At 43.8% G+C, this 27447-nt stretch overlaps 2 protein-coding genes across 4 annotated transcripts; one reads left to right on the top strand and one right to left on the bottom strand.

The window, feature by feature from the left end:
• Positions 1–4440: 4440 nt before the first annotated feature.
• arcn1b (archain 1b) lies at positions 4441–14777 on the bottom strand. The gene is made up of 10 exons (XM_063492404.1): positions 14589–14777; positions 12321–12584; positions 10556–10735; positions 9973–10178; positions 9718–9879; positions 8865–9030; positions 7984–8131; positions 7363–7471; positions 7058–7262; positions 4441–5922 (listed from the first exon to the last, which is right to left on the bottom strand). Exons 1-10 carry the CDS (start codon positions 14589–14591, stop codon positions 5833–5835), a joined length of 1533 nt encoding a protein of 510 aa, XP_063348474.1. The 5' UTR covers positions 14592–14777; the 3' UTR covers positions 4441–5832.
• Positions 14242–25861, top strand: LOC134640532 (porphobilinogen deaminase-like). 3 transcript variants are annotated; one of them, XM_063492406.1, is made up of 15 exons: positions 14242–14361; positions 16850–17116; positions 18883–18936; positions 19196–19268; positions 20387–20436; positions 20621–20676; positions 21020–21097; positions 21700–21777; positions 21863–21938; positions 22600–22713; positions 22787–22825; positions 22912–23031; positions 23116–23169; positions 23800–23886; positions 23975–25861. In XM_063492406.1, the coding sequence occupies exons 2-15, from the start codon at positions 17093–17095 to the stop codon at positions 24146–24148; spliced, it is 1077 nt and encodes a 358-aa protein (XP_063348476.1). In that variant the 5' UTR covers positions 14242–14361; positions 16850–17092; the 3' UTR covers positions 24149–25861. The 3 variants fall into 3 exon arrangements, with proteins under 3 accessions (XP_063348476.1, XP_063348477.1, XP_063348475.1); XM_063492407.1 differs by lacking the exons at positions 14242–14361; positions 16850–17116 and adding an exon at positions 17268–17743; XM_063492405.1 differs by lacking the exons at positions 14242–14361; positions 16850–17116 and adding an exon at positions 18412–18727.
• The last annotated feature ends 1586 nt before the right edge of the window (positions 25862–27447 follow it).

Here is a 27447-nt window from a genome sequence, read left to right as displayed (position 1 = left end):
CTTTTTTTCATTGAGTTTATTGTCTGTTTAGTTTTTATTCGTTTCAGTCATGTAATTGTTACTGTATGGACGGCATATGTCAGAGGTAGGATTTAGGACACTCAGCACAGGTATTACAATAAAAACAAAGATTCTTATGCCACACTTTTAGGACTTCAGCATCCAGAGTACCGGTACCTCTAATGAATGCAGTGTGAGCAACTCAGGGTTTAGTATCGTACCCAAGGATACTTGGGCATGCAGACCAGAGCAGCAGGGATCAAACCACCAGCCTTCTGATTAGCAATGAGCTGCTCTGCCTCCTCTAGGCGCTCTCCCAGCCACGTACCGGCCCGACGCTGCTGAGGGTCTGAGACCAGACGGGACTGGTGTGCTCATGGTGGTACGACAGCAAGCCTTGAATTTAAAAGCCGTGGACTCTTGTCGACGTCCAGAGTTTTAATAATCATGTACTGATGAATAGAGTTTTTACCAAACTAAGGATATTTCCTCCATATTTATTTTAGTTGGTTTTCCAGGTTCACAGAATCGTGAACTATAATATCCCAGCTCTGCTCGAGGCTTTGGTGACAACGACAACAATAGTTTTCTCACAGCTGTCTCACTACTTTGTATGTGCTCATTTCCTCATCAAATCGTAACCACCAGGGGAGACGACCCACCAGCCAAAGACGAGAGAAAGTGGTAGCACTGTGAAAGGCTCTGCCTGACTGTCAGCAGCTCTCAGCCCGACGGTGTCATGGTGTTGGGGATGTTGCCTAATTCTAATGTAGTGCCAAGTAAGCCAAAGAGGAGGCCAAACATCACGTCTGAGAGAAACTTGGCCAGTTTGAAAGAGCTGATTGTATTTGTTGGATTTTTATGCTAGCACAGCGGTGACGTCCTTTGAAAAAACAGATAAATAAAAACCTGCAGGTGTCATGCTGGATCCACAGGCTGCACACTGGTGGATTCACCTGGTAGCTCAATGCAAAGAAAATGAACAAGGTTTCAGACTCTGCAGAGGCTTTTTTGCACACGTTTGATTACAGGTGTGCCTTCAACGAGTCTTGAGAAGCACCTGGGAAAGCAGAGACACACAGCGCTCATGGCAAACACTGATTTGATTTTTTTCCACCTTCTTATTAAAAGCGGGTGACAGCCAGCGGCTGCAGCTCCTCCTGTTCCCGTCCCTGTGCTGTAATTATCACCTCCGTGTCACCACCACACAGACGGAGCAGCAGGTCGTCCCTTTGAACTGCAGCCTGCGCTGCTGCTGCTAATGAAGAGCCACCAGAGGCCCTGCACAGGTCCGCTCAGTCGCAGGCTCTCTTGAAAGGGACGGGACACAAAGCCTGCGGATGAGGAGTTCCTCTCTGTGGTTCGGGAGGATGTGGAGACAGGGCGATGGACTGAGCTTCATAAATACCATTATGATCTTTGATGTCAGGCTCTGCTGTCTTTCTTACTCAGGAGGAGTTTTCTGTGAACACCGCTCTTTCTCTGTACGGCTCTTTGCTATAATATTTGCAACCCCTAACCATATGCAACATGGTGGATGTTAAGATGGCCAAATAAACTTGGAAAGTTAAACTCGTGGTTTCCTGTGAGGCAGAGGAAAGAGCTCCCAGCAGTGAAATGTTTAAACCTGACACAGGAACAGATTAAGTTGGAAGAATGTGATATTTCAAGACTGGGAACAGGTTGTGTCCATAACAAATATCTAGATATGTAAACAGTCATGTATCAATTATTCAAGAAGTCAATGAAAGTATTTGCACAAAAACTCAATGAGCTTTAACCGAAACATACAAACTGCAGGATTCTCCTACCTTGAATCGTACTTTCTTGAGCATCGTTACTTTAGTCCAAGTAAAATTAACCGAAACGAAGGGTTACAGAATTCCAGCCTCCATTCAGGAAAATCCACCAAAACTCCAGCCAGAAGATCCAAAAAGAATCCCAGCGTGCTCTGCAGTGAGGCGTCCGTCTGCCGGCTCTGTGTTTAACATGCCAAAGACAACAGTGCTGCTCTCCCCTCCCTCCCCTGAAACCTTCTGCAGAGCTTATCAGCTCATTCACTCGGAAAACAGACACACCCTCCTCCTCCTCTTTCTTTTTTTTTTAATGACTGGAGGGCCACTATTAACACCCCCGCCCCCCAACAACGCCCCACAGGCTAAATAAGGCTGATGGTAAGCTCTCTCAAACACCGCCCCACTCTCCTCACTCCCCAACATTTACCCATCTGCTGCCCACAGCATCTCCGCTCAACATCAGACTTCATCTTCACAGCTGTTCATCTTCGTCTGTGAACACAACGCAGTCAGACGTAGAACGAGCTCCTGAAATTTAGCGGGCACGTTTCTATCTGTAAAAGTTTTTAAGGACAAACATATGATCCAAACACAGCATCACTGTGTCTGCGGAGCTGGACTCAGAGTTCTGCGATGGACAGAGTTTAGTGTGGAGTCTGGTGGCAGTACCGGCTCTCAGCTTTGCTTTGCATGAACATCCTGTAATGTGGCAGTTTTACTTTGCTTCACCGTTCCTTGGACCACTGAGGGAAACTGTATTGATGTTTCTAGAGCTTTTAATACATCTCAGTGGAGGAAAACATGCTGGCCATCCATGATACGCTCAGCCTGTAAATCTGTATTCTACACACAAACAGGCTTGTGTTGGCTTACATGTACATTTACAAACAAAGGCCTGATCAGGAGAAAAATGAGCAAAGTAGAAAAGAATCAGGTTTCCTGATGTTTTAAAGAAACCACTTCTCGTGTTAATATAACAGAATCTTACACAGAACTTCGTAGAGTCGGCCCAGTTCTGCAGATGATATGTGCTCACTACAAGACGACCAAATACAACTGCTGCATTCGACTTTTAAACCATTGTTGAAGCACAAAAACATTTGCAGGCTGTGTGATGAGTCACTGTACAATAATTATATTGGCCACGGCGCCACGGCTCCAACACCATTGTGAAGTTTGCTGACGACACAGTGGTGTTGGGCGCCATCTCCAACAACAACGAGGCGGCCTACATGGAGGAAGTGAAGAATCTGGCATCGTGGTGCCAGGATAACCGCCTCCAACTGAACATTGGCAAGACCAAGGAGCTGGTGGTGGACTTCAGGAGTCAGCACAGAGACCACAAGCCCATTATCATCAGTGGAGCTCCAGTGGAGAGGGTGCAGTCCTCAATGTCCACATCTCCTCAGATCTGACATGGTCTGCCTACATTCAGGTCCAGTCCAAGGCTAGGCAGCGCCTGTATCATCTCCGACAACTGAGGAAGTTCAGGTTCTCTCCAGTGATCCTCAGGACTTTCTGTGCAGGTGCTGTGGAGAGCATCCTCACACAGAACATCACATCCTGGTATGGAAACAGCTGTGTCAAGGACAAAGAAGCTCTTCAGAGAGTGATCCGTACAGCAGAACGCTGCTGCAGGGCTGCTCTCCCCTCCCTACAGGACATCTACACGAGGAGATGCTGGACCAGAGCAGCTCAGATACTGAAGGACGTCCGTCCCATCCCAGCAATAAACTGTTCCAGCTTCTGCAATCAGGCAGAAGGTTCCGCACCATCTGGGCAAAAACAGAGAGGCTGAAGAGGAGCTTCTATTCTCAGGCCATCCGGGTCCTAAACCAGAACCCCCCCCTGCATAAGTGACTGAGACAGGACTCGTTCTTAACACACCCCAGCCTGACGCTTCTCACCTTCACTACAGCACTCGACTCTTTAACACTCACTTGCACAACGTACATTTTCAGATTTTCAATGTCAAATTTCCAGATTGTTTTATTTTATTCACTCAATGTATATAATGTTCTCTCTCCTTTGCACAGTCGAGGAGCGTGTGAGGACACATGACCTGCTGAAGTTCACACTGAGCATCAGAATGAGGAGATTGACGGCACGGCTGTTGGAGCCAGGCAGCCTGGTCTCAAACTACTCATCTACTGGGATGTTCCCACACAACCAGCTCTACAAGAGAAAAGATCCAGTGAGCAGCAGCGCTCCGGGTGAAAATGTGTTGTTGATGTCAGACTGCCTCCAGCTGATAGGAACAGTAATAACCACTCAATAAAAAAAGCCATGCAGAAGCTGCTTTGTCCTGGCTCCTGTGACCCCCACTCATGATCCTGATGAGTGAAGTCCTGTGTGATCAGATGGGCTGGGGGCTTAAAGGCAAACATTGGTCATCAGGAAAAAAAAAAGCCTCAAATGTTAGCAGAGACTGAGTGGGTGTGGTTAATCTGATTGTTGATAATAACAGGCGTGCTGGCTCGTCTGGATGTCCTGTGTTATTTCTGTTTCACACAGTAACCAACGCAGTGAGCACTGCAACACAAACAGGACACAAAATACAATTTCTTCATGTAACGCAAAAACACAACAATTACACAATGACGTAATTATGACAGGCCCACTGAAACAAAAACCCAAGTCAGACTTACATTTTCCATAATACATTTTATTCCATTAAAGATTCTTTTTTTTCTAATTGTACACTGGAATGTCAAGATTCCCCTTCAGTAATGTAGTTAAAAACGCTCCGTGTCGTCAACTTCCACCTCACGTCTACGAAACCACTGCGACAATTTGGTGAGTACAAATTTGGGGAAAAAAAGGAAAAAAAAACCCATGAAAGACAAACTCATTACGGTGAATAATAAAGTAAAGGATGACTGGGAGAACAGAAGAGCTGAGCTGGGATGTGAGCGGAGTGAGTGGAACATCAGGCTGGCAGCCTCTGATCTTGCACCCACTCCCATCTGAGATGTGAGCGCTCCTGTGGGATGGTAGATTAGGGGCTGGGATGTTGTTTCTGGGCGTTTCTTCAAAGTCCTGTTTTTGGATATCTGATAGCTGAGAGCTGGACTTAAATGGACCAGAGGTTAACACACAGTCTGTTCTTGACAAAATAAGGAGTGGCTGTAATGGTGTTACCATAAAAAAACAAAAAAACCCATTTTCTCCAGATGCAACAGTCAAATGTATTTACTGTTTGGTAACAGCGCAGCTGAGAGTCCCTCACAGAATCCTGCTCTTTACTGTCAATCTCCAGATTAGTGGCAAACAATCAAAAACATACAGCAAACATTAAAAAATGTATCCACGTTAAACATAAAAGGAGAACTTTGCTGATGATAACCTCACACAGTACAGGCGACATACTGAGTACAGCCATGTTTTCCTTTTTAACCACGTGTACAGAAATCTGGGGAGAAACAAAATTCAAAGCACGAGAGAGAAACAAAAGAAAATGAATGAAGAACGATACCAAGAGATCAGATCACAACAGTTTAGTGATTAAACAAAGTCAGGCTTATAACGACTGAGACAGCTACTATTCTGCAGTTTAGAAAACGTGAAAAGAAAGAGAGCGAGAATCCCGGTGAGCGAGCGTTGTGGAGGATGCATGAACACCAGGGTGGGCAGTTAAACTACCAGCGCTCAGTGTAGTGGCCCGGTCTACCGCCAGGGTTTACCTGACCGCTAGGCTCTCCTGCACCCCTGCAGTCATCCTCTACTTTGTCCCATTTACAGTTCTGCTTGGCGGACACAAGTTTGCTCTGTGTGTGTGTGTGTGTGTTTTTGACGGTTCAATTAACTCTATATATAGATGATCCTCTCATACAAACATATAAATACACCACCGCTGCTACGCTCCACCACAGGAAGAGGCCTCACCCCAGGGCTGACTGAGTCCTGTCGATGTTCACAGTCTCATATAGTATGCAGGGTGGGCAGGCGAGAGATCTTCAATCTTTCTGTGAAGCATAGATTTAGACTTTTTTTTGTTGGCGATTTTGTTTTTTCAATTTTTTTTCTTTGAACGGGTTTACAGGATTTCATATTTGTCGACGACAAAGGAGGTTTCTGAAGAGAATCTAATGGAGCTGTCGCCGTCTACGTGAGTCACTTTGGTAACCTGTGGACAGAGAAACATGGAGTCTGTTAGCAGCAGCAGCTACTCCGTCTATCACAGGGACGAACACACAGCACTGTCATCTGGATTTTAAGCTCATGCCACACTCTGTGGCCTCTTAAACATCCATTCAGCTTTTTGATCCACTGAAAACTTGGATTGTTTTGTTTTTTTAGTTACAAACAAACAAAAACCACAGAGTGACTTTCTGGGGCAGGCTAACGTTAGCCAACGGCTAACGACGGCTAACGTTAGCCTGCCTTCTTATGTAACAAAACAGTCTTAAGTGGACAACATGTGTTTTGTCCCAAATCCCAGGGCCACTCAGGTCCTTGGCTAGCGATTTTCAAGTGACTGCATCAGTTTACATAATAATAATCTTCAGATTTGTCCAACTAAGTTAAATATGCTTTACTTCCATTTGCTTTCTACAGCAATAGCTATGATGGTGGGGCGGTTAGCCAGTTAGCTGTAACTTAGCTGCACAGCATATATCTACCACTGGCAGCATCTTAACGTGGCGTGACTATAATCACAGAGAGGTTAGCAGTGTATCTGCCTGTTCACGTTATGGTCACAGCCTACAGGTTTTTTTAATCTAGTTTATATTATGCTAGTTTCTTTCATGCAGGAAGTTTAGTTTCACTCCAGTGTAGCTGCAGATGTTCTGTTATGAGCCGTAGTGGCTGTACTGTGTTTCCCACCCTCTCTGTGTTTAATTGGTTTGTTATTAATAATCTCTTCCACAGCGTCTTTTGTCCCATCTTCCTCCCCTCACCCCCAACCACTTGCTGCAGATGGCCGCTGCTCCCTGAGCCTGGGTCTGCTGGAGGTTTCTTCCTGTTTGAAGGGAGTTTTCCCTTCCAACTGTCACCAAGTGTTTGCTCACAGCACAGTGATTGTTGGGGTATTCTCCGTATTGTTGTAGGCTCTTTACTTTAAAAGCACCCTGAGGTGACTTGTTCTTTGCTTCTACATAAATAAAACTGAATTATGAAGTTACTGACGTTTGTCACGTATTAAACTAAAGGCCGATTCACTTTAGAGAACCGAAGATCTTCTGTGGAAAATGTGCTCCTCAGTTAAACAGAGCTTCTGTCCCTCACACTGAAGTCAGACTCCATCATAAGTAACCCACCTGGATGTCGCAGTAGTTGCGCTTAGACACAAAGGACACGCTGATAGGAAAGAAGTCATTGGGCTGCCCAGCGATGCTGAATTCCAGGCTGCCCGTCTTATTGTTGGCATCAATGACAGGAAGGCACCACTCGAGGATGTTTCGCCTGCTGTCGTGTTTGTACTCTCCATCCAGATCACCGATCACTGGAGCTCCCACTCCAGACCTGAGGAGCACCGGGAATGTCGGTCATACACAGGACTGACAGGGATGTAACAGAGTAACACAGTTTTCTTCTTATACACATTTTGTGAATAAGTACGTACGGTACAGGGATGCTGATGACCACGTCATTGAGCTCAAGGTTCTCCTCCTGCAGCTCATATTCAATGTTGACATCACAGCCAGTCCCACTCTCTGACGGCCAGCAGTTTACTGTGAGGAGGAAGAGTCGGTCAGGTTGCAGTGAGGAGGAAGAGAGTCGGTCAGGTTACAGTGAGGAGGAAGAGTCGGTCAGGTTACAGCGAGGAGGAAGAGTCGGTCAGGTTGCAGCGAGGAGGAAGAGTCGGTCAAGTTACAGCGCAGTATTTACTGCAGTATTACAGCCATGCCAGTAATGATAATAAGTGCCAGTGGCAATCTTCAACATTTCCCACACAGCCATCTAACATCAAGGCTCCCATTATCTAATGAAATCATTACGCAGCTACTCAGCTAACTAAATATTCACATTTAGGCAGAAATCACAGCGTGCTAGTTTAACTTCTTCACTGAGGATATGCGACGCTTGTATTTGTCATACATCAACCCGAATAGCTCAGACTGGGCACACATGTAAGGCTAAACACCGTTTACAGATGCCATCCTGTGCTGTGGGAAACAAACATTACTACCACTGTCAGTGTGCTTTCTTAAAGAGGACAGGAGCTGCAGACATCAGGACGTACTGGTTAGAGGTATGAGGGACTCGTCTGTGGTTTGTAGTCTCCACTTCAGCACACCCACATCATTGTTAAGAGGGAAGGACTTCTCCGGGTTCTTCAGGCCAATCACAGACTCAGCTGTGAACAACTTCTTGTCCACATTAGGATGTGTCTAAGAAACGCAGGGCGAGACGCGTTTCAATAAAGATCTTTTACTGTCAAACATCACAGCAAAACAGCCTGGGTCACTTTAAACAGACTCACTCAGAGGCTTACGTTCTTATTACTATTTCATTATTTCTTAACAAAGTAAACAGGTTAAGTCTTTGGAATTGATTTGAAGAGGGACATTTGCAAGCTGCTGTAAGCCAAAAACATGCAGTCATCCAAACCTGAAAGGAATTTCTGTGTTTACCTGTCGACCAGGAAAAACACTGTTGGTGCCTGCCTTCATCTCATTTTTAACATTACACTGCTCACTTCTGTGTTTTCTGAATGTGGTTGGGGTTATATCGCCACCTGCTGCTCTGGCATGCTCTTGAGAGCGTTTAACATAGTTTGTGTGCTTTCACAGAAATATTTCTTAAAACATAATAATTATCTTTGTTTGTTGGATTACGTTTGAGCCCCTGTAAATAGGGGACCGTGTGTGATTATTCAACAGCTGAGCGTGTAAAATGAAAGCTGACAGTCTGGACTATGAGTATATATATTCATCATATAACTGTAGCTTCAACGTTCAAGTACACAGCTGAAATCCAAACGCACTTCAAAATTACAATTATGGTTAAAAAACAAATGTAATGTAAATAAAACTGAGTTACTGAGCTATGTGTTTAACATAACATACACAGTGTAGCACTGTCTGCTGCACACGTGTGTGTGTGTGTGTGTGATAAACCAACCTGCAGTTGCAATCCTTTGCCATCATTATTATTGATAATCAGGCGGATGCGTCCATATTTGTCGTCTGTGACTCGGAGCGTCACCATACCCAGCACCTCCATGTTCTGTAGGCCGCCATCACGGCCACAGGTCAATGTGATCTTCTCCTCCACACGCAGATGCACACTGCAGGTCAAATCACCCACACACACTTTAAGAAAGCAGCACTGAGATGACACTGTGACTGAATCTTAGCATGAAGTTACACCAGTGAGACACGCGCGCACGCACACATGCGCTGAGAAACAGAAACAGGAGATTTGTAACCATCCGTTTTCTTCACCTGTCTGTAAGCAGCCTGTTTGTGAGGCGTGCTGCACTGTTGGACACTTTGTTACAAATTAAAAAGCCTCACTTATGAAAATGTTACATTGTTACAATGTTAGAATTAAGTTATAATACAATTATAACTTTAGGATCCACTGAGAGACATCTATGAGCCTGTTAACCGCACCCAGCATGCACCTGTACCCAGCACGCACCTGTCACACTGTGGGTGTGTTTGTTTTGTGTCACTAACTGGGTGGTGCATTAAAGCAGGGGATTAATTAATGTACACGCAACCAGTTTTACAACTAGGTTAGGGCGCACTGATGCCAAGCTCGACCTGTAATGACATCATCCTTTATCCTTCTGTTATTTGACTTTAACAGGGAAACTTATATATTTAAGGTAAAAGTATTGGATTGCAACAAATGAAAAGAATAAGTAAATAAATGTGTCGTGGTCACAGTTCAGATGTTGTTACTGCAACAGCCTGATGAAAACAGCCAGTCCCAGAAGAATATACAGTACTGAATGATGAGGGAATACCTCTCCATGTTGACTGGTGGTGGCAGAACTTTCGAAACATCGGATCCCCTCTTTCCTGTGGTGGGCATGATGGTTTCACCCTCAGACTTGAGCTTGTCAACAAAATTGTCCACCTCTTTCCCTTTAGCCCCCAGTTTCAGAGCCTTACTGGGTCCACTTGGTCTGAACAGAAACAAACACGATGTCCCATCAGCCTAATCAGTCCACTGTTTGTGCAACCACAACAAAATCTTCCAATACAAACTTGAGTTGTACCTGACTGGAGCCGCTGTGATCTTGGGCTTCTCTGGCTCGATGATGGTGTCTGTGATGATGGTCCCTGAGGACACACTGGTCATGCCAGCGCTGCCAAACCCGCCAAAAGCTGGCACCTTCTTCCCGGAGCGCTCAGCGTCCCTCCTGGCCTGCTGCAGTTCCTTGGCCTTCCTCCTCATCTCTGCCTTGGCCTCGCGCTCCTGAGTCTGTAGGATTACAAAATAAAGTGAGCAGGGTTCAGAACAGCACGCTCAGCGCTAATACAGTCACAGCACGACAGCTGACAGTTACTCTGAAGGAGGGAAAACATAAGACTCTGTGTTAAATTTTAAATACTGACAGTGCAGCTGTGTTGTCAACCATGCAGGTTCATCACACTTTGCTTAACCTGTACAGTGTGTACGTCTCATATTCTCCCTCCTTCTATTAAGCTTTGAAAATCATCATTAAACTCCAATTGTTGCATTTTGTTTCTTTTAAAAGACAAATAATAATTGTGTACTATAACTTTCCATGTGCTTCTTTCTAATTTGCCTGAATAATTCAACAGGAATCCAACGAGGTAGGCAGAGCCAGATCTCACCTCCCTGACGGCGCGGAACACCTTCTCCTCGTGGGAGTCCATCTCTGTGAAGGTGCGGATCTGAGCCAAGTTGACGTTCTCTCTATAGCCCAGTGCAACGATCTCATCGAAGGCGAAGATCAGGTCAAAACAGTGCTCCGATATTTCACTCTCCTCCAGCACACGACAGTACTCTGGGATCTGGAACAGAAGGGAGGAGCGATTCATTTAAACTAATGGATAAGGATACAATAAGGACACATTAAGCACCACTGTAGCCTAGTTCTTGCTGACAGACTTTCCTAACACCATTTATTTACCCATTATTCCCAGAACCTAATCTTCATTTGCACACCAGCTTCCATACAGATTAACTGGTATGAGGCACACGTGTATCATCTGCCCCATTTCTATCACCATCAACAACATGTGACTGAATACAACAAAGCATCAATTGGATTCACAGCTTTTCCCCACAATGAAAAACTGACATCTGTATGTAGATTTCCTTTTTACCGTGTCCTCACAGTTCGCAGCAGAGGATGCAAAAATGATATATGCCAACAATGAATAATCCACAAGTATAACGGTAAACACAGTGACATGTTTACCACATGGATACTGGCTGGCCTATCAAACAGACAGCAACAGGGACCCAGGTGTTACAAAGACAGCTAACAGCTGTTTCTCCTTATTGGAGACAGGGGCCTTTGTGCTGAACAATAACTGTAGGTAAACAAGGCCCACAGTGGCCTTTTAAACACAGTGATAAATAAGAAAACGTGGCGTAATGCTGTGTGTCCACAGGCAGTGCTTCCTGCACTGGAAGGAAACGTGGACTCACACTCAAAGCGTTCCTCTGAAGCTCTAAACACTAAATAACAGCAGAGGACAAAACACTGAAGATGTCTTTGTAGCCTAGCAACAACACGTGTTAGGAAAAAGCGCTCTGAGTCTCATTATGCAGTAACACTGATTAGAGCAGCTGCTTGCTGAGGGCAGTTTTAACGTAAGGACTTCGATATATTACTTTTTATTATTTTTTTCCCTGGTTTGTACATGCAGTGTTTTTAAAACTGTATTTTAAATGTTTATATTTTTTGCTGTTAAAGCCTGACTCTTAACATCTACTGTAATACAAACGTTGGGTCGTATTACAAAAAGCATCGCTCCACCTCACATTTCAGCTTCTCGCACTTTAACATCATTTCAGTCATTAGATTTTTTTCTTTCTTCATTAATTCAAGACAAACGTGCGTTTCATGCCCAACTACAACAAACTGTGGGAAAGCAACAAAGAGAAAAGAGCTTATAAGAAGTCTGTAATCTATTTCAGATATTGTAAAGCAAACTACCTGCTTTCTTTTCAGCGGCCACCAGGGGGCGTCTCCAGGTAAACACTTAGCTGGTGAGTTTATGGGCTCGGTGACTAATTTCAGGCCATAATGAATAAAATATTGAGCCCATTTTGTAAATATGAGTTATTTTGGGTGTGAGGATTACCCAGGGTATGCTCATCGGCTAATGTTTGTGATTTACATGCTGCTAGCTAATCATCTTTTTACAGCGAGATCACCCTTTGTTCATCACAGCTGGTTTCAAAGAAGCTACATCCATCATTTACACTTACTGTAACGTTCAGAACATACAGGTTTTTACAGTGACACATCTCTACATTTATTCTTCTTTGTTACCAGACCGGTCACCTCGTCGGCATGTCAGACAACATATACTTAAATGCTCTTTGCAAACTGACTTCTATCCAAGCCTGCCTGTGTGTGCTTACCACACGGGAAAAGAGTCTGAGTGTCTCCAGGTCCTCCAGGATGTTGCTGTTCTTGGTGGTGATGAGGACCATGTAGAGCTTCTCCAGTGGCTGGTACACATAGCGAACGCTGTCTGTTTCCACAAAGGTGTGCTGCTTGCCCGTGTTCATCAGTTTAGGAAACGCAGCTAGGAGACCCTCAATCCGTGTCCGGGTCATTTCCACAAACTGCCGCGATACAATGGCCTTGCCGGCCTTGGTGCACACCGCCGCTGCCAACAGCACCTGAGGGGTACAGAGGAATTTGACTACTTTAGTTTCCCACAGACCTGAACTATTACAACTAAAGATGCAGTAATCGGACCAACATCTAAGCTCATAATAACAAAAGGGAGGTCAGCGAATGTCAACATTCAATATTTTTTTTTTCATGTAATATTTTCTTCTTTTATTCCAAAGAAACAAGAAAAAACTAAACAACAAAAAAACAGAACTGTTTACACTACTGCAGATCTTCATCACACTTACTGAGGATTCATTCATCAGCAGGAAATCTACAACATAGGTACACTGTGACTGCAAACTACTTGGAAACCCTACATCTTAACCTGATGTGCTCCTGCCTAAAAATGTAACACCACGTCACGTTGACACAGCCAGAAACAACTGTGATTGTTCAATACCACCGATCCCTCCTGTGACTTTCTGCTACTTTTTGCTGTAGTCTTTGATTGGATTTATCAATCATCATCTACATATAAGGAATAATAATCATAGTAAATAAGAACACACATTTCACCAAATTACAGGAGGAAGATTGACGAAACTATCAGAGTGAACATGAGGAAATGTACAAAGAAGTGGAAAAGCTTCAGAACGTGTTTGCCTTGGGGGGGGGGATGACCACATTGAAGAGTGGAGACTCAGGAGCAAAAAGTTTTATTTGCTTTCGTCATAGGTGACACTGCATATAAAACCCAGGAAACGAGCACAATGTAATTAGCACATAATGCACCAGCACACAAATGCTGATAACATTGCATAGGTTACATCGTTGGCTCTTCAAATATCCACTGCAGAAGTCTAAGTCAGCCATTATCCAATGCTAACCTGATGTGGCCTACACTCAGTTAGGACAATATCAGCTGATTCTGATATTTAGCCGATACAGTGAAGTCAGAAAAACCAGACAAGAGTACTTGTCATTTGATATATTGGTGCTCTCCTGATTACACACGGCTGTAGTTGTTTGAGGACGTTACTAAATGCACATGAACTAACCGCTGTTTGCCTTTCTCTTAGGTGAGCGTCTCTTACAAGTCCAGCTTCTTCAGGTTTCACTTTAACTGTCTGTGGCTGGCACAGTTAAAAGCCTTGAACAAATCTCAACTATCTTCATCTTTTACCTATAAAGCGAGCAATTCACTCCAAATTTACTCACAATCTTTAAAGCCTCCTACCAGTTTCAGTCTTGGTGCAAGAAGACAGTAAGAGCAGTAGATAGGCCATGTATGTTGAATGTGGGAAGCAGAAAGTTAGGTCGTGGTTAGAATACACGTTTTTGCTTGGAATGAAGCAAAACTACGCCAAAAATCACAGATACTTGGTCCTTGGTAAGGCCAACGAGGAAAACGACAGCTGGTGCAAATGTTAGCACAATGGAAAATGATCTTATAAAAGAATCAGGGGTCGTTTAATATAATGAGTATAACAATGGTTGACATAAACGGACGCTTTACGTGGCTGTGCTAAATGAATGGAGGAACTGCATTGATTATACGTTGACAACAGAAATGGAAGACCCGATCGCACCGATGTGAACTCGATAAAGACGAGCAGCAATTTTGGTTATCGAAGTCATCGACACTAGCTAACTATAATAACACAGTTGTACGTATAGTTGGGGTATGTCGCAGAGCCGGGGTCGGTTTAACCTGGCTTATTACAATCTGACAGCAGGCAGTGGTTGCACGGATCCGGCTACTGACAGGAGACAACTAGCGCTAGCCCGCAAAGCTAGTTCACGTCAGCACGGACTGCACAGCTAAAGCGCTTCACTCAGGTGAAATTCAACTTTGACGACTCATTTACTCGATTTTAACACCTGAACATGTCGCTATCACCGTGGCTCCGATAAAAAAAGCACCGTTTATTAATTGTCTTCTTTCGTTCATGAGGGGGGAGAAGCTAGTTTGCTCATACCTAGCTTTAGCTACTAGCCAATGTTATCATAGTTGCTAGGCCCGATAAAAGGCAGGGAAATAATAGTCACTTTCGACTGTCACTCACCATTGTGGTCTCTCTCTACGGCACGACGGTCGTCAGTCTCTCACGTTTCTTGCTTTGGTGATTCCTCGTCCCTCTGGAATAGCAAGGTGCGAATATACAGCTGACTTCTAGTTGTGTGATTGTTAGCTAGTTAGCGTCAATATGGCAGCAGCACAGAGCCACGTCTCCACCGGAAGAGCCGCGCTGGATCAGCCCACCGTGGAAACCAATGACGTGGGCCCCCAAATGTTGGCCTTGTTGCATAAAGAAGTTACTCGGATTACTTCCACCGGCGTTTCTTCTTCTTCTTTAGACTTCTGTGCGGTACTGACCACAAATTACCTCCACGCGATTACTTTTAACGTTTATCAGCGTATCAATAACCTGGCAAACACATACATATTATTCAGAGAGGTTGTCAGAGTAGTTCTGAGTGATAGCATTTCACGTCTGATGGGGCTGGTCTCCGGGATGAAAATGCCTTCACCCACAGAGCACACAGGGGGTCGTATAAAAAAGAATTACATGCTACAGTCCTCATAGTGCAGGCAGCGCTCTCCACCACCATCGTCAAAACACCAAATTCATCCCATCTGTGTATCCGTGATGTGAACACGTCACAGTCTAATGCAACATATGATACAATTAGTCTTTTCTCTTTGTTGTCCTCCTTACGTTCTTTATGTTACATTTTAACCTTAACCCTTAATTGTAAACATAAATATTCTCGTTGGGCATTTATCACCTGACCGGGGGGCAACTAACTAACGATAAGTAAGCTGTGAAGCATGTGAGGAATGTAACTAACATGTTGCACTTTAGCAAAGTCAGATATATTATGGAATTGAATTTTGTCTTTTAAGTTCCAAAAATGTTGAATTATGTTTATTATTATTATTATTATTATTATTATTATTATCATTATTATTATCATCATCATCAAAGAAAGAAAAGTAAACATTAACTCCAACAATCCATCCTTCTGCTTATCCAGTTCCACGACTAGCTGGATCTTATTCCAGTTCTGATGGGTTAGGGTACCCTGCACCCTGCATATGTCTGTCACAGGGCTAACACACAGACAGACAACATTCACACGTACAATCAATTTCCAACTTCCTGTTAGTAGGTGTGACTGTGCATGGACAATAAAGAGTTATCTATTTAAACTAACCTGTGCATGTCTTTGGACTGTGGGATTAATGCCCAGACAGAAGATTAATTACTGGAGATAATTAATAAATTATTTAACATATAGAAGAAGAAAATTGCCTTGCATTAGCATGTTTTATTTGGTTAATATTAACATAATAATATTCACTTATATTTGATATTAATTAGTATGTTAATATTTTGATCACGTAGTTAAAAGAATACAGACTTCTTTATTTGCATGGGGGATGAGTGTAGCAGGAAATATTTTAGTTTATGGAAAATAATGGGTTTGATAGCTTATAGATGAGGTAGAACATTTTAAGCAGACAGTATTTTTTTATTTAATGTAAATGAACACGTAAGCAAGATGCTGGTGGCAGGAACACTTTAAGATATTCAGAATGTTCTTAGGGACATAAATCCAACATTCATATGGGAATACTGTTTATATGTTTGTCATGCCCAGTGCCTGTGGCTCAGGCGGTAGAGCAGGTCCTCTACTAGTCAGAAGGTTGGTAGTTTGATCCTTGCCTGCTCCTTTCTCCAGTCTGCATACCTGAGTATCTTTGGACGTGATACTGCTGTCTGATTGCGTCACTGGAGTGTGAACACATCGATACGTCTTTCACCCAGGGGGAGGGGAAAAATGGTTCTCATTTTAGATCCCTAGCATGAAAAACTACACACGTCACAGTGTTGCAGTAACTTATTCTGGTCACTAGGTGTCGCCATTTAAACAAAGGGAAGAGGAACACGCGCGATCCTGTATTTATCTCACTGCGGAGGGCGTTGGTTTTTTCAATCAACAGATATTTCACTGTTCCATTAAATTATACAGTAACAATGTAAGAATATGCGTGTAATATATTTACTCCCAGTCCTACCAACGACATTGTGAATTCACTGACTCACTGGATAAGCCTACAGGTGTGTTGGCATAAAAGTCCAAAGTTGACAGACAGGTTTTTATGGCCACGTCGTCAGATCACAAAAACATGACACAAGACGTCAACTTTTAAAGTAATCATTCTAATACTACTGGCGGATATTTAGCAGCCGGAAGTCAATTATTGCGCTTTCCCTTCTTAAACAATAACAATTTTGTTTCTTTTAAACTTCCAACATAGTCACACTTGAAGTCGTGGATGTGAGCACCCACGCCCGCAGAAGCAGAAAGGACAGGCGGGACCAGGAAATGACCTCTAGCCGGTCCGATGACATCATAGCCACCACGCTCATTCATACGCGGAGCTGTTTGAGACGAGTGCTCGGAGTTCATCCAGGAGTTTAGGTGTCTCTAATAGTCTCTGTGTCCAGAAAAACACGCTGCTGATTCGTGCAACACCGGCGGAGTCAACCGAACCACCGACATGTCGGAAGAAGCTAGTTCTCAGGTAGGTTTTCTTCACTGTTCAGTCAGATTTTCCCGGTGGACTTGCTGCTCATTCAGCGCTCACGCGTTGTGTGTAAATTTCGTCATCACGTAGGGCTCGTTGATTGGCTGACGTTTGTGCTTGTCTGCGGATTCTGCTCTCTATTGGACAGGGGGCGGTGTCAAACGTGACAGATAGTAGCTGTAAAAAGCTAAAGGTTTTAGTTTGATTTGGGAACGTTAAGATCAGCGTTGGATAAAAGCAGGCCGCCAAACAGAGTGGTGACTGCTGACACCGAGACACTGAACGCTAACCTTACAGGCTGTGTGCTTGTTCATTTGCTAACGTTAGAGTTCAGTGTGTTAGCTATTGACACCGAAAAACCCCACGGCCACTGTTTTCCCCTCTCAGACTGAAGTAACTCAGAGACACTGATACTGAGTTCACTTAAGCTAGCTGTTTAGCTTTTATATTCCTCCCTCGTGAAATGGACAGCACTGATTTTGCGCCTGCCTCACAGTTACGTTGATAAACTTGGAGGTGAACGCATTTAAAAGTTCAGCATTTTATTAAAATGACACTTAGCTATTATGTCACTGGTGCCGAATGGATGTTTGCCACCTGCTAACATCGGCTACACTATAACAGGTATGTTTATAAAGGCGCTGAGTAAATACATGCCAAATTAATCGATTTTGAATGCAGTTTTCGGACAGACGGCTGAAAATTCAGTCTTTGTTTTACCCTTCGTAATACCCAGGGTTATGTCTGAGACGTGCATGGGTCAGGTGAAAAATAAATGAGTAAAAAGAAAGAAAATGTTGCAAATAATTCAGATTTAATAGTAAGAATAATATTTGTAACGATGTAATCTGCATGTAGCGCGTACAGAAAATAGTGAATTATCAGCTATTTTAATTAATAATTAAAAACGTGTATAATAAGTCATCTAGTCAAAAAAGAAAAAAACAGTCAAATCAAACATCTGGTGTGCTGGTGCTATTGAAGATTATCATTTATTTTTATTAAACAGTATTTTTATTTTTAAACTACAGCATATTAGCAAATACGGAAATACTCCCGTAAGTATTACTTTGTTTTACCCAGCCACTGCTATTAAACTGTAGGCCAAGTCTGACCAGGATCACAACGAAATAAAGACTTCCAGTGACGCGTTTAAGATCAGTTTTTACTCTGAGCAGTGTTTGCATCTTTGCATTTATTTCAGCCTTGTGTGTCCCTGATTAAAAACAGCCAGCAGTGTTATCTGGATATTTCTGTAACTGTGCTTGTGGCCTGTGTTTGAAGAGGAACGTTTCCACTCACACTCTTCCCTGTGACCACACCTTGTAACCAGGACCCTCCTAAACTGCCTTTTGTAACGGACTTATTGAAAAGACACACTTATCTGTGGGAACCAGAGATACGTAGAGGTGGAGGTCCTTAGTGGGGGAGGAGTCAGCTGGGTCCAGTAAGAAAGGACACTGTTTAGTATCAAGAGGCTATATGACCTCAGCAAAGCTCCTTACCAGGACACAGCAGTCAGTCCCAGACACACAGCGCACACAATAGCCTCTACAGTGCAGAAGCTCAGTGTGGATCATGGAGGAAGGACCTTACAAGTACATCAGGGTGAGGCCAGCAGAGAGGGATCCATTCATTCGTATTTTAAGTCAGAAAGTGTAACTGTGTTGTGCTGATTGAACATATCAGGAATACATCTTGGAAGTGGGAGAGAGCGAGTGTTTGTAAAATCTTGTGGCTGATCTGGTTTTATGTTCCGGCAGGATGGAAACGGCAAAGTTAGCCGAGTCATTCGAGTGGGAACCCGCAAGAGCCAGGTGAGTATTACATTATTATCCAATCAGGAGCTTCAAATTCAGGCAGGTTTGACTCTAATGTAAAGCTGAACTTACAGATCCCCGAGTGTCGGTTGTGAATTATCTGATTTGAAAGCCGTCTGGACCTCCTTTCCACAGAGATAAAACAATCCTGCCTGACGAGTGTGTTTTTATGATAACTGTCTGTCATCTGCTCTGTTCTGCTGATTTAATAAGTGTGAAAGGACAGTGAATGCAATGAGTTGATCTTCTGTTGCAGCTGGCTCGCATCCAGACGGACAGCGTGGCCGAAACGTTGAAAGAGCTGTACCCTGACATCCACTTAGAAATCGGTAAGAAGGCAGCCCCTCTGTCTGCACAGCGTTTGTAGCTCTGTCTCCATGTTTCTATTCCTGATCAGAGTGCAGAGTGAATGGATTATACACATGTTCTTACAGCTTAAGTCTTAAAATTGAGTCAGAATCTGTCCATGCTGTCGCTCCATCCTCACTGCACTGAACACACTGAAGTTTGTGTCTTTGTTCAAATCAGCTGGTGACCTCGTGTGTTTCCAGAAAAACTTCACTGAACCTGAACGTGAGCAGCAGTCCAGTTAGACTGTTCCTGCGTCTCTTAGCCACAGATGCAAACTAAAAACCAGGAATTATTGAAAAAAGTAAATCCATCATATTACATAGAACAAGCAGTGATTTTGAACATATCGTCCTATTAAAAGGCGGCGTGCACTGATAGTGATTGGCCCAGAATATCACCATGTTTAAAATGTCAGTTTTATTCTTCTTTTTTAATTCTGATTAAAATAAAAAGGAATAAAGAGGAATTGTAACTTTTTAGAAAGCAATAACTAAAACGTAAAAAAGTATTTCAGTGTTTGCAGACAGTCAGCCCACTTTCATGTTCAGTACTTTCTCCTGGGTTTTTTTCTTTTTCTGGAGACTGAACCAACACAAAACGGATGCAGCAGTCTTTATACGCTGATATGAGTCAGCTGGGTCGGTTCAAGTCTAATCTGCACATTTAATCGATACCGCCACCTGTAAGTCTGCTACCAAATTCACTTTTTCTGTTTTCGTCCACCCTCCCACTGCAAGAAGTCAACATTAAAGCTGTTCAGCAGGAACAAAATGGCTTTACATGATGTCCAAATATTGCATAAATGCCTGCTGCTTAGTGCTCACAGGGATCCCTCTCAGTATTTTTCAGGTTTTTGATGCTCAGAAAAAAGTTCTCAAATTTGAGGATTTGAAAGTTGTTCCTAAAAGCTAAATTACTAACAGCACCATTGTGTAGACAAACAGGATTAATGGTAACATTTTGTGTCTTTACATTTGTTACTAGTTTCCAGTCCGTTGCGTTAGACAGTGTGTTCACTGCCCTGTCTTATAGGGTGGGAAAAGTGCAGCATGAGTTACTGTCGGCTCGTCTCATGATCTAATCTTTTGTGTTCCAGTTGCCATGTCAACAACAGGAGACAAAATCCTCGATACTGCTTTGTCAAAGGTAAGTGTAACGGACATGACTGCTGCCACCTACACAGTCTTGTCAGCACTGACATGAGGTCACTGCTTCATGAGCAACAGTGCAGACCAAACGCTGCATGGAATTATGACTTGTGCTCATTCCAGGAAGAAAAAAGAGGTTCTTGATAAATGTGAAGCAGTTAATGGGAATCTGTCTCCTGCAGATTGGTGAGAAGAGCTTGTTCACCAAAGAGCTGGAGAATGCACTGGAGAGGAATGAGTAAGTGTGACCTCTGACACTGCTTCACACTTCCTTCCTATTTTCTCTTCTTCAGAGGCGCTCAGCTCGAAATCTTTACTGTAGTTACTCAGCAGCCTGTAAAATGTGCACATTTAATGGTTAAAAGAAGAAGAAGCCTAATACCAGTATAGGAACCTGCTAGTTTCAAGAGTCTTGCAACAGAAAATACAGAAAAGCTGTGTGGTGTTAGTCCACAGGAGCATGTGAAATGCATGCAGACTTTGATAAGAGCCTCAGATGTAGCAGGTGGGCTCTGGTTGCTGCGTAAATGGCTGCATTGTGGAGCTCATACATGCGAGTGCATATCCTGTGTGTGCTTCAGGGTCGACCTGGTTGTTCACTCCCTCAAAGACCTTCCCACCACTCTGCCTCCGGGGTTCACCATCGGAGCTGTGCTGAAGTGAGTCACTCACACACTTCTGACTCTTACAGTTACTTTGGAGACATTTACTCTTTTCAGAACAATTTCAGTACACCCGGCACCTCGTGGTCTTCACACGGGTAATCGAATATGTTCTGCTCTTAGATAACCTTTTATGACTCCAAGGGTCCACTTCATGCTTTTGATTCACAGGGTGAAGGGTATAGTACAAGGGTGCCCAATCCCAGTCCTGGAGAGCTACTGTCCTGCAGCTTTCAGATGCATCCCTACTCCAACACAGCCGAATCAAATGGTTTGATTACCTCTTCAGCATGCCATCAAGTGTGGCAAAGGTCTGATAACAAGCCATTCATTTGATTGAGGTGTGTCAGAACAAAGATGCATCTAAAAGCTGCAGGACGGTAACTCTCGAGGACTGGGCACCCCTGGTATAGTGTGTACAGTTACATTGTGCCAGTTTAAAATCGATGAAAAACAAGTTATTTCGAGGATTAGGTGTACCAAAGGTGCCACGCAGTGTGTGGAGCACCAGCTCGTCCTTTGTTGGGACAATAAGTCAAATAATGCTTGGGGTCATAGATTGTTGCAGCATTTGTGGTTGTCATCTGTGCGTCTTACAGGAGAGAAAACCCCCACGATGCAGTGGTCCTACATCCGAGCAATGCAGGGAAGACTCTGGACACGCTGCCAGAGAACAGGTGCAGTCAGAGGGACCTCATTGATGCATTCTTATATCTGCTTACACTTTCCTCACGTCTAACACGCTCGACTTCATTTGTGCAGTGTGATTGGCACCAGCTCGCTGCGCCGAGCTGCTCAGCTGAAGAAGAGATTCCCCCACCTGGACTTCAAAGACATCGTATCCTTCCTGAGAGCAGTCGCACTCTTCCTGTGTTTATCAGCTGTTTGCACAGAGGAAACCAGCTCCCCATACACACAACTTTCTGCTGTCTCAACACCATAATGGCTAATTAGAAGGACAATAATTACCTGGATGTTACTACACCACAAGCAGCCATAATCTTCTGGGTAAATGATCATTTTCTGGTTGCTGTGTAGTGTTACTGTACTGGATGTTTCACATTATGAGGATAAACGTGCTCCCAGTACTGCTACATGGTGATAGCTCAGAGTTTAGACGCTTTGAATACTATTTTTATTACAGAAGCAGGAGTGCAGGTCACAAGCACTCGCGCCTGCCTGTTGGTGGGGGATGTTAAGCAGACAGAATAAAGCTGCTCTAGTGGAGGCCCAGAACGTGGAGCTGGAAACGGGCTCAGCCAGTCCCCTTTAATGGTTTTAACTAGTGTGTGAACAGAGTCAGGCTAAACAAGTACACACAAAGAGCGCCAAGCTAGAGGCTAACATCAGTGGATGTTTAGGAAATATATCCAACTGCTAACAGTCCCAAACTGTGATCACACTGCGCTTGTGTTGATGATGATGATGGCCATTATCCAGTGGGTTTTGAGTGGGCAGTTTCTGGGTTTGGTGGGCTTTTCCTGAGCTGCAGTGTTCAGCGTGGGAACCTGAATACACGGCTGAAGAAGCTGGATGAGAAGAATGACTTTGCCGCCATTATCCTGGCCGCTGCCGGCCTCAGGAGGATGGGCTGGGAAAGCCGCATCAGCCAGGTACACTGTGTGGTTATATGAAGCCTGTGGGTGGCACTTCTAGTCTTACAGTGTGATTCTTTCCCCCTGGTAGATCCTGGAGCCTGAAGACTGTATGTATGCTGTGGGACAGGTAGGAACTGCCGAGTGGAAAGGTCAGGAATCCACAGGACGGGTGGTTGTTCATGGCTCCCAATAAGGTGCATGTGTGTTTTTAAGGGGGCCCTGGCAGTGGAGGTTCGGGCCAGAGATGCAGACATCCTAGAGATGGTGTCCATCCTTCATGACCCTGACACTGTGCTGCGCTGCATAGCTGAAAGAGCCTTCCTCAGACGCCTGGTACACACACACACACACACACACGTGTTCATTTTGTGTGAATCTGTGATGATTCTATCATTTATTTGTGTGTTATTTTTGCAGGAGGGTGGCTGTAGTGTCCCAGTGGCTGTGCACACCCAAGTAAAGGACTCCCAGGTAAGAGTGCAGTGCTGCTGTTAGTGACTGTGGCTCAGCACTGTTATATATCGTGCTCTTGTTAGCTACAGATCCAGCCCTGTACACACTTTATCTGCCACTCGTAGCAGCTGTGGGAGTATTTCCTGCCACTCTGCTGTGTCTCAACAAACAGACTATTGGCACCAAGTGACAAATACTCATATTTTATACTAATGGCCACAAGTATCACAACAGTATCAATAATAAACAAGTGATGATATCAAACAGCGTAACAGTGTGTGCTGCTATGGTTCCAGCTCAGTTTCATTCATCAAAGAAAACTGCTCTGTTGTATCTGCTGTGGCTTCACGGTGTTTTAGGTTCTATTGATGCAGTGGCGTGCTTCAGGTCACAGCTGATGGGCGCTGCATGCTGGGCCTCAGCAGGCTTCTGCAAGATGACTGAACTATAAATGCAGGGATATGATAATCAGAAGTTTAACTGTGACTGATCAATATCCTTAAATCATTAGCAGTCGCATGAATATGGAGACAAAGCCAAGTCCTGGTACCTATTTGATTCTGCAGCAGCGGCCCGCTCTGATCTGATTTTAAAAGCTTGTTGTTTGAATGTGTGAGTAACCCGGAGAAATCCTGTATGTTTTTCCAGCTGTACCTGACGGGGGCGGTATACAGTCTGGATGGCTCAAACAGCCTGAAGGAAACCATGCAGGTCAGCATCGCTGTGGGGACCCAGGTAAGAGCTGCGTGCATTGTGTTTCTGCCACGTTACCTTCATTGCACATAGGAACCTGTTTTCATAATAACGTGCGTTTCTGCCACAGAGCTCAGAAAAGGTGGACGAGCAGGTCCAGCGAGTGGGAGTCACGGCCAACAAGATCCCAGGTAGCATCCAGGACGAGGCCGAGAAGCTCGGCGTCGACCTGGCCGACTTACTGCTCAGCAAAGGAGCCAAGGAGATCCTGACGGTGGCCCGGCAACTCAATGACGCCAGATAGGTCTTCCTGGCTGACGGCGGGGCTCCAGAGCATGCAGGCAGTCGCAACCTGAGCTCCATCTAATGTTGATCTGCTGACTGTTTGCTGCATGAGGTCAGGACTTGTGGTCAGGGTTGTAGAAAGCTGCTAAACTGGCTGCTATTATCCGCTCACTGAGAGTCCCCGCTGTCTTGGTTCCTGTGCGTTCTCACGCAGAGAACCTCATGGAACCTGAGCCACGTTCAGTAAGAAACACGCCGTGGCCTTCAGACATTGTTGTCAACACTTAACAGCACCAGTGCTGGCTGATATCAGTCTGTCAGTACTGCCGCTAAAATTCTGCCTTTGTCTAATCATTTGTTCCCAAAGCTCAGACCGCTTCATCCACATCTGCTGTCGTAACTCGCACAGCATCTTCTCGTTTCGATGGCGCCAAAGACAAGCGCTGTTCATTAAGGCGGACTGTCTGCAAAATTTCAGTTCACGCTTGTGTTCACTTTGGCACACCCATCACTAAAGAAGAGGTGACATCCAGCTGTGGAGGTCTGCTTCATTCTGAGAGCGTGCTTGCTTCCTCATTAGCAGAGAGAGCGTATTTGATCCACACACTGGGCTTCAGGGAGTGCGTTCTTTGATGCCACCTTTAACACTGGTAGTAATGCACATGTGGAGTGTGTGTGGGTTTTAATATGACTGCAGCTCCAGTCCCTGCACGTTCTCACTGTCCTGCTCTGATTCTTAAAGCATGCACTGTTGTCTTGTGTAGTGCTTTGCTGGCCACAGGGATGCACTGATATCCATACTGTACTTACTGATGTGTGTCAGAGACTGACATTTATGTTTTCTCACATCGGCCGACGTTCAGTGATGGTGTGATGCAGAGCTGTAAGTTCAAGGAGAATAAAAAACCGACACAGAGCACAAAGGAAGCTTCCTGTATGAGCTCTGACAGATCAGTGCATCCCTGCTGGAAGCCGATGATGAGGATGAGCTGTGAGCTTCATTCTTGTAAGCGATGCTTGAAGAGGCTGACTCCCCAAAGCTGGACACGCATCATCAAACAAGAAAACACATGTGATTAGAAAAGTTCCCAGTTTTTGTGATGATGAAGACTCTGTCATGCTGTGGTGACGACCTTCGTCCTGTTACGTTGCTCTGACTTATATTTCTGGATTTAGATCATTATGTAATATTGACAGTAGATTGATTATTAGAGCACCTCTGTTATATTTATGGAGTCTGTATGTCACGATTACTTTAAGTATCTGAAATCACACTGATGAACTGGTTTGAAGGTTTAAGTAGTGATCAGGACTCATCAGCTCACAGACGTCAGGTTAGCGGCACATAGAAGGTTTATGCTGCAACATGCTGTACCACCCCCCCCCCCCATATATCACAATGTGTTTTTCCAATGTGTTAATGATTTTTACAGTGATTGTCTAAGTATTATCTCATTTTGCCTACAAACTGCACACCTGCCTTACATGCAGCAGTCTTCACTCTGCATCATATATCCAGTGTTCATGTGATTCAATGTTCTTTTTCTAGGTTTTTGTTGCATATTATATCTAATTTAAACCTCCTGAGACAATGAGAGGTCATGTTAGCCATATTTGTTTTCAGCTTTAATTTCTTTATGAGTTAACATAGAATACTGTTGTACTCAGTAATGTTCCCACAGCGCCGACTGTTCAAAACAAAAGGTCATCATCAAGAAGCAATAAAGTTACTGTGCTGTGAAAAAGTATTTGCTCCTTCTTATTTTTTTATCACGCATATTTCAGATCATCAGATACATTTTAATATTAGACAATGATAACTCGAGTAAATGCAAAATGCAGTTTTTAAATGTTACTTTATTAATGGGGAAAAGTAACGAGCCGAGTTCAGTTTTATCAGCTGGTCTCTGTGAGACGATCTGACAGAGCGACGTGCTGTGGCCCGATCTAAAGAAACAGCCAAGGAACACAATACCTGACATCTATCAGTCTGACAGGATCCACACGTGGAGAAAACCTGGACACTATCAAAAGTAAGCAGCTCACCAAAATTACATTAAGAGTGCGTCAGTGAATTATCAAGCAGGTCACAGCAGACCCATAACTCAGTCAGACGATCTCTCCACTGCATATGTAACGGAGTGGACGATAGTCCAACATAAAGGCTCGTCTCCCAAAAAACCACCTTGATGATGAATGAATGTTGGACAGAGCACAGAAACAAGTGTTTGGGTGAATGTTGTGTGAAGTGCTCAGAGGAAGAACCAGCCCGTTTAACTCTGGGAGAATATTCTGTGCACTGACGAGGCAAAAGCAGAACCTTTGTGAGGTTTGTGGGACGCAAACATCTGGAATAAAAGCAACGCAGCATTTCAGAAAAGGGACATCAGAGGGGAGGATCAGAGGATTCTCAGCCACTGCTGGATGTTTGGGGGTTTTTTGAATCGCGTTCTGAGGATGGGAGCATGGGATGAATTAAACTGGACTATGAATTGCTCCGATTCTGCATCTGTACTGGGAGCATGCTGTTTTCAGCTGCCCACTGTGAGGAACTGTGACGTGGCCTAAACCTGTAAGCAGCTGTTTTAGAGAAGGACTAGAAACCCTGGATCTTTACATGTTGCACTTCACTGTATCCCAGCAGCTAAACTCTGAATGAAAGGAGGCGTCAGAGTTTTTTTACACTGACATATAAATGTGTAGAAATGAGGACGGGGTGAAGGGGCGTGCTAACTGAGAAGGAGGCAAATATTTCCCATTTGAAATCAGTCTAAAGATGCTAAACCTTCTTTCATAGTGTTGTGAAACTCAGAAGTGGATAATCTCACAATGAGTTAGTTATGAAATTAGTGCCTTTGGCTACTCAAAATATATCTCAGTGATTCCTGAGATTAGGGATAAAACAGGTTTCAATTTTCTAAAATATATTTTTGGATTTTTCAAAAACACATTTACATATAATTGTTACACAAAGTTTTGGCTGTCTCACCATGTTTTGGTACAATCTCCCAGGTGTAACATTTTTTAATAATTGATATTTTTGCTGGAGAAGTGCAAGGTTTTAGTCAACACCGTCAGACACAAAGAAATGCAAAAATATATAATTTAAATTAAGTTGTTTCAGGTATTTTGACTATTAGCAGCTTCTCTGTTCTACTGTTTATGCACATATGTTTTCAAAGTAATTATACCACGTTTAAAAGTAAGATTGTTTTGGCTTTTTATTATTAGAGGTACAGTCATACATATTTTCAGAAGCTTGTATTTAATCTCTATAAGAAACAATCATATTTAGCAGCATGCAAATGACACATTTAT

Source organism: Pelmatolapia mariae, linkage group LG14 (assembly GCF_036321145.2).
Source record: "Pelmatolapia mariae isolate MD_Pm_ZW linkage group LG14, Pm_UMD_F_2, whole genome shotgun sequence".
NCBI lineage: Eukaryota > Metazoa > Chordata > Actinopteri > Cichliformes > Cichlidae > Pelmatolapia > Pelmatolapia mariae.
Note: the sequence above shows the minus strand (reverse complement) of the source record. Positions and strands in the feature narration are given on the sequence as shown.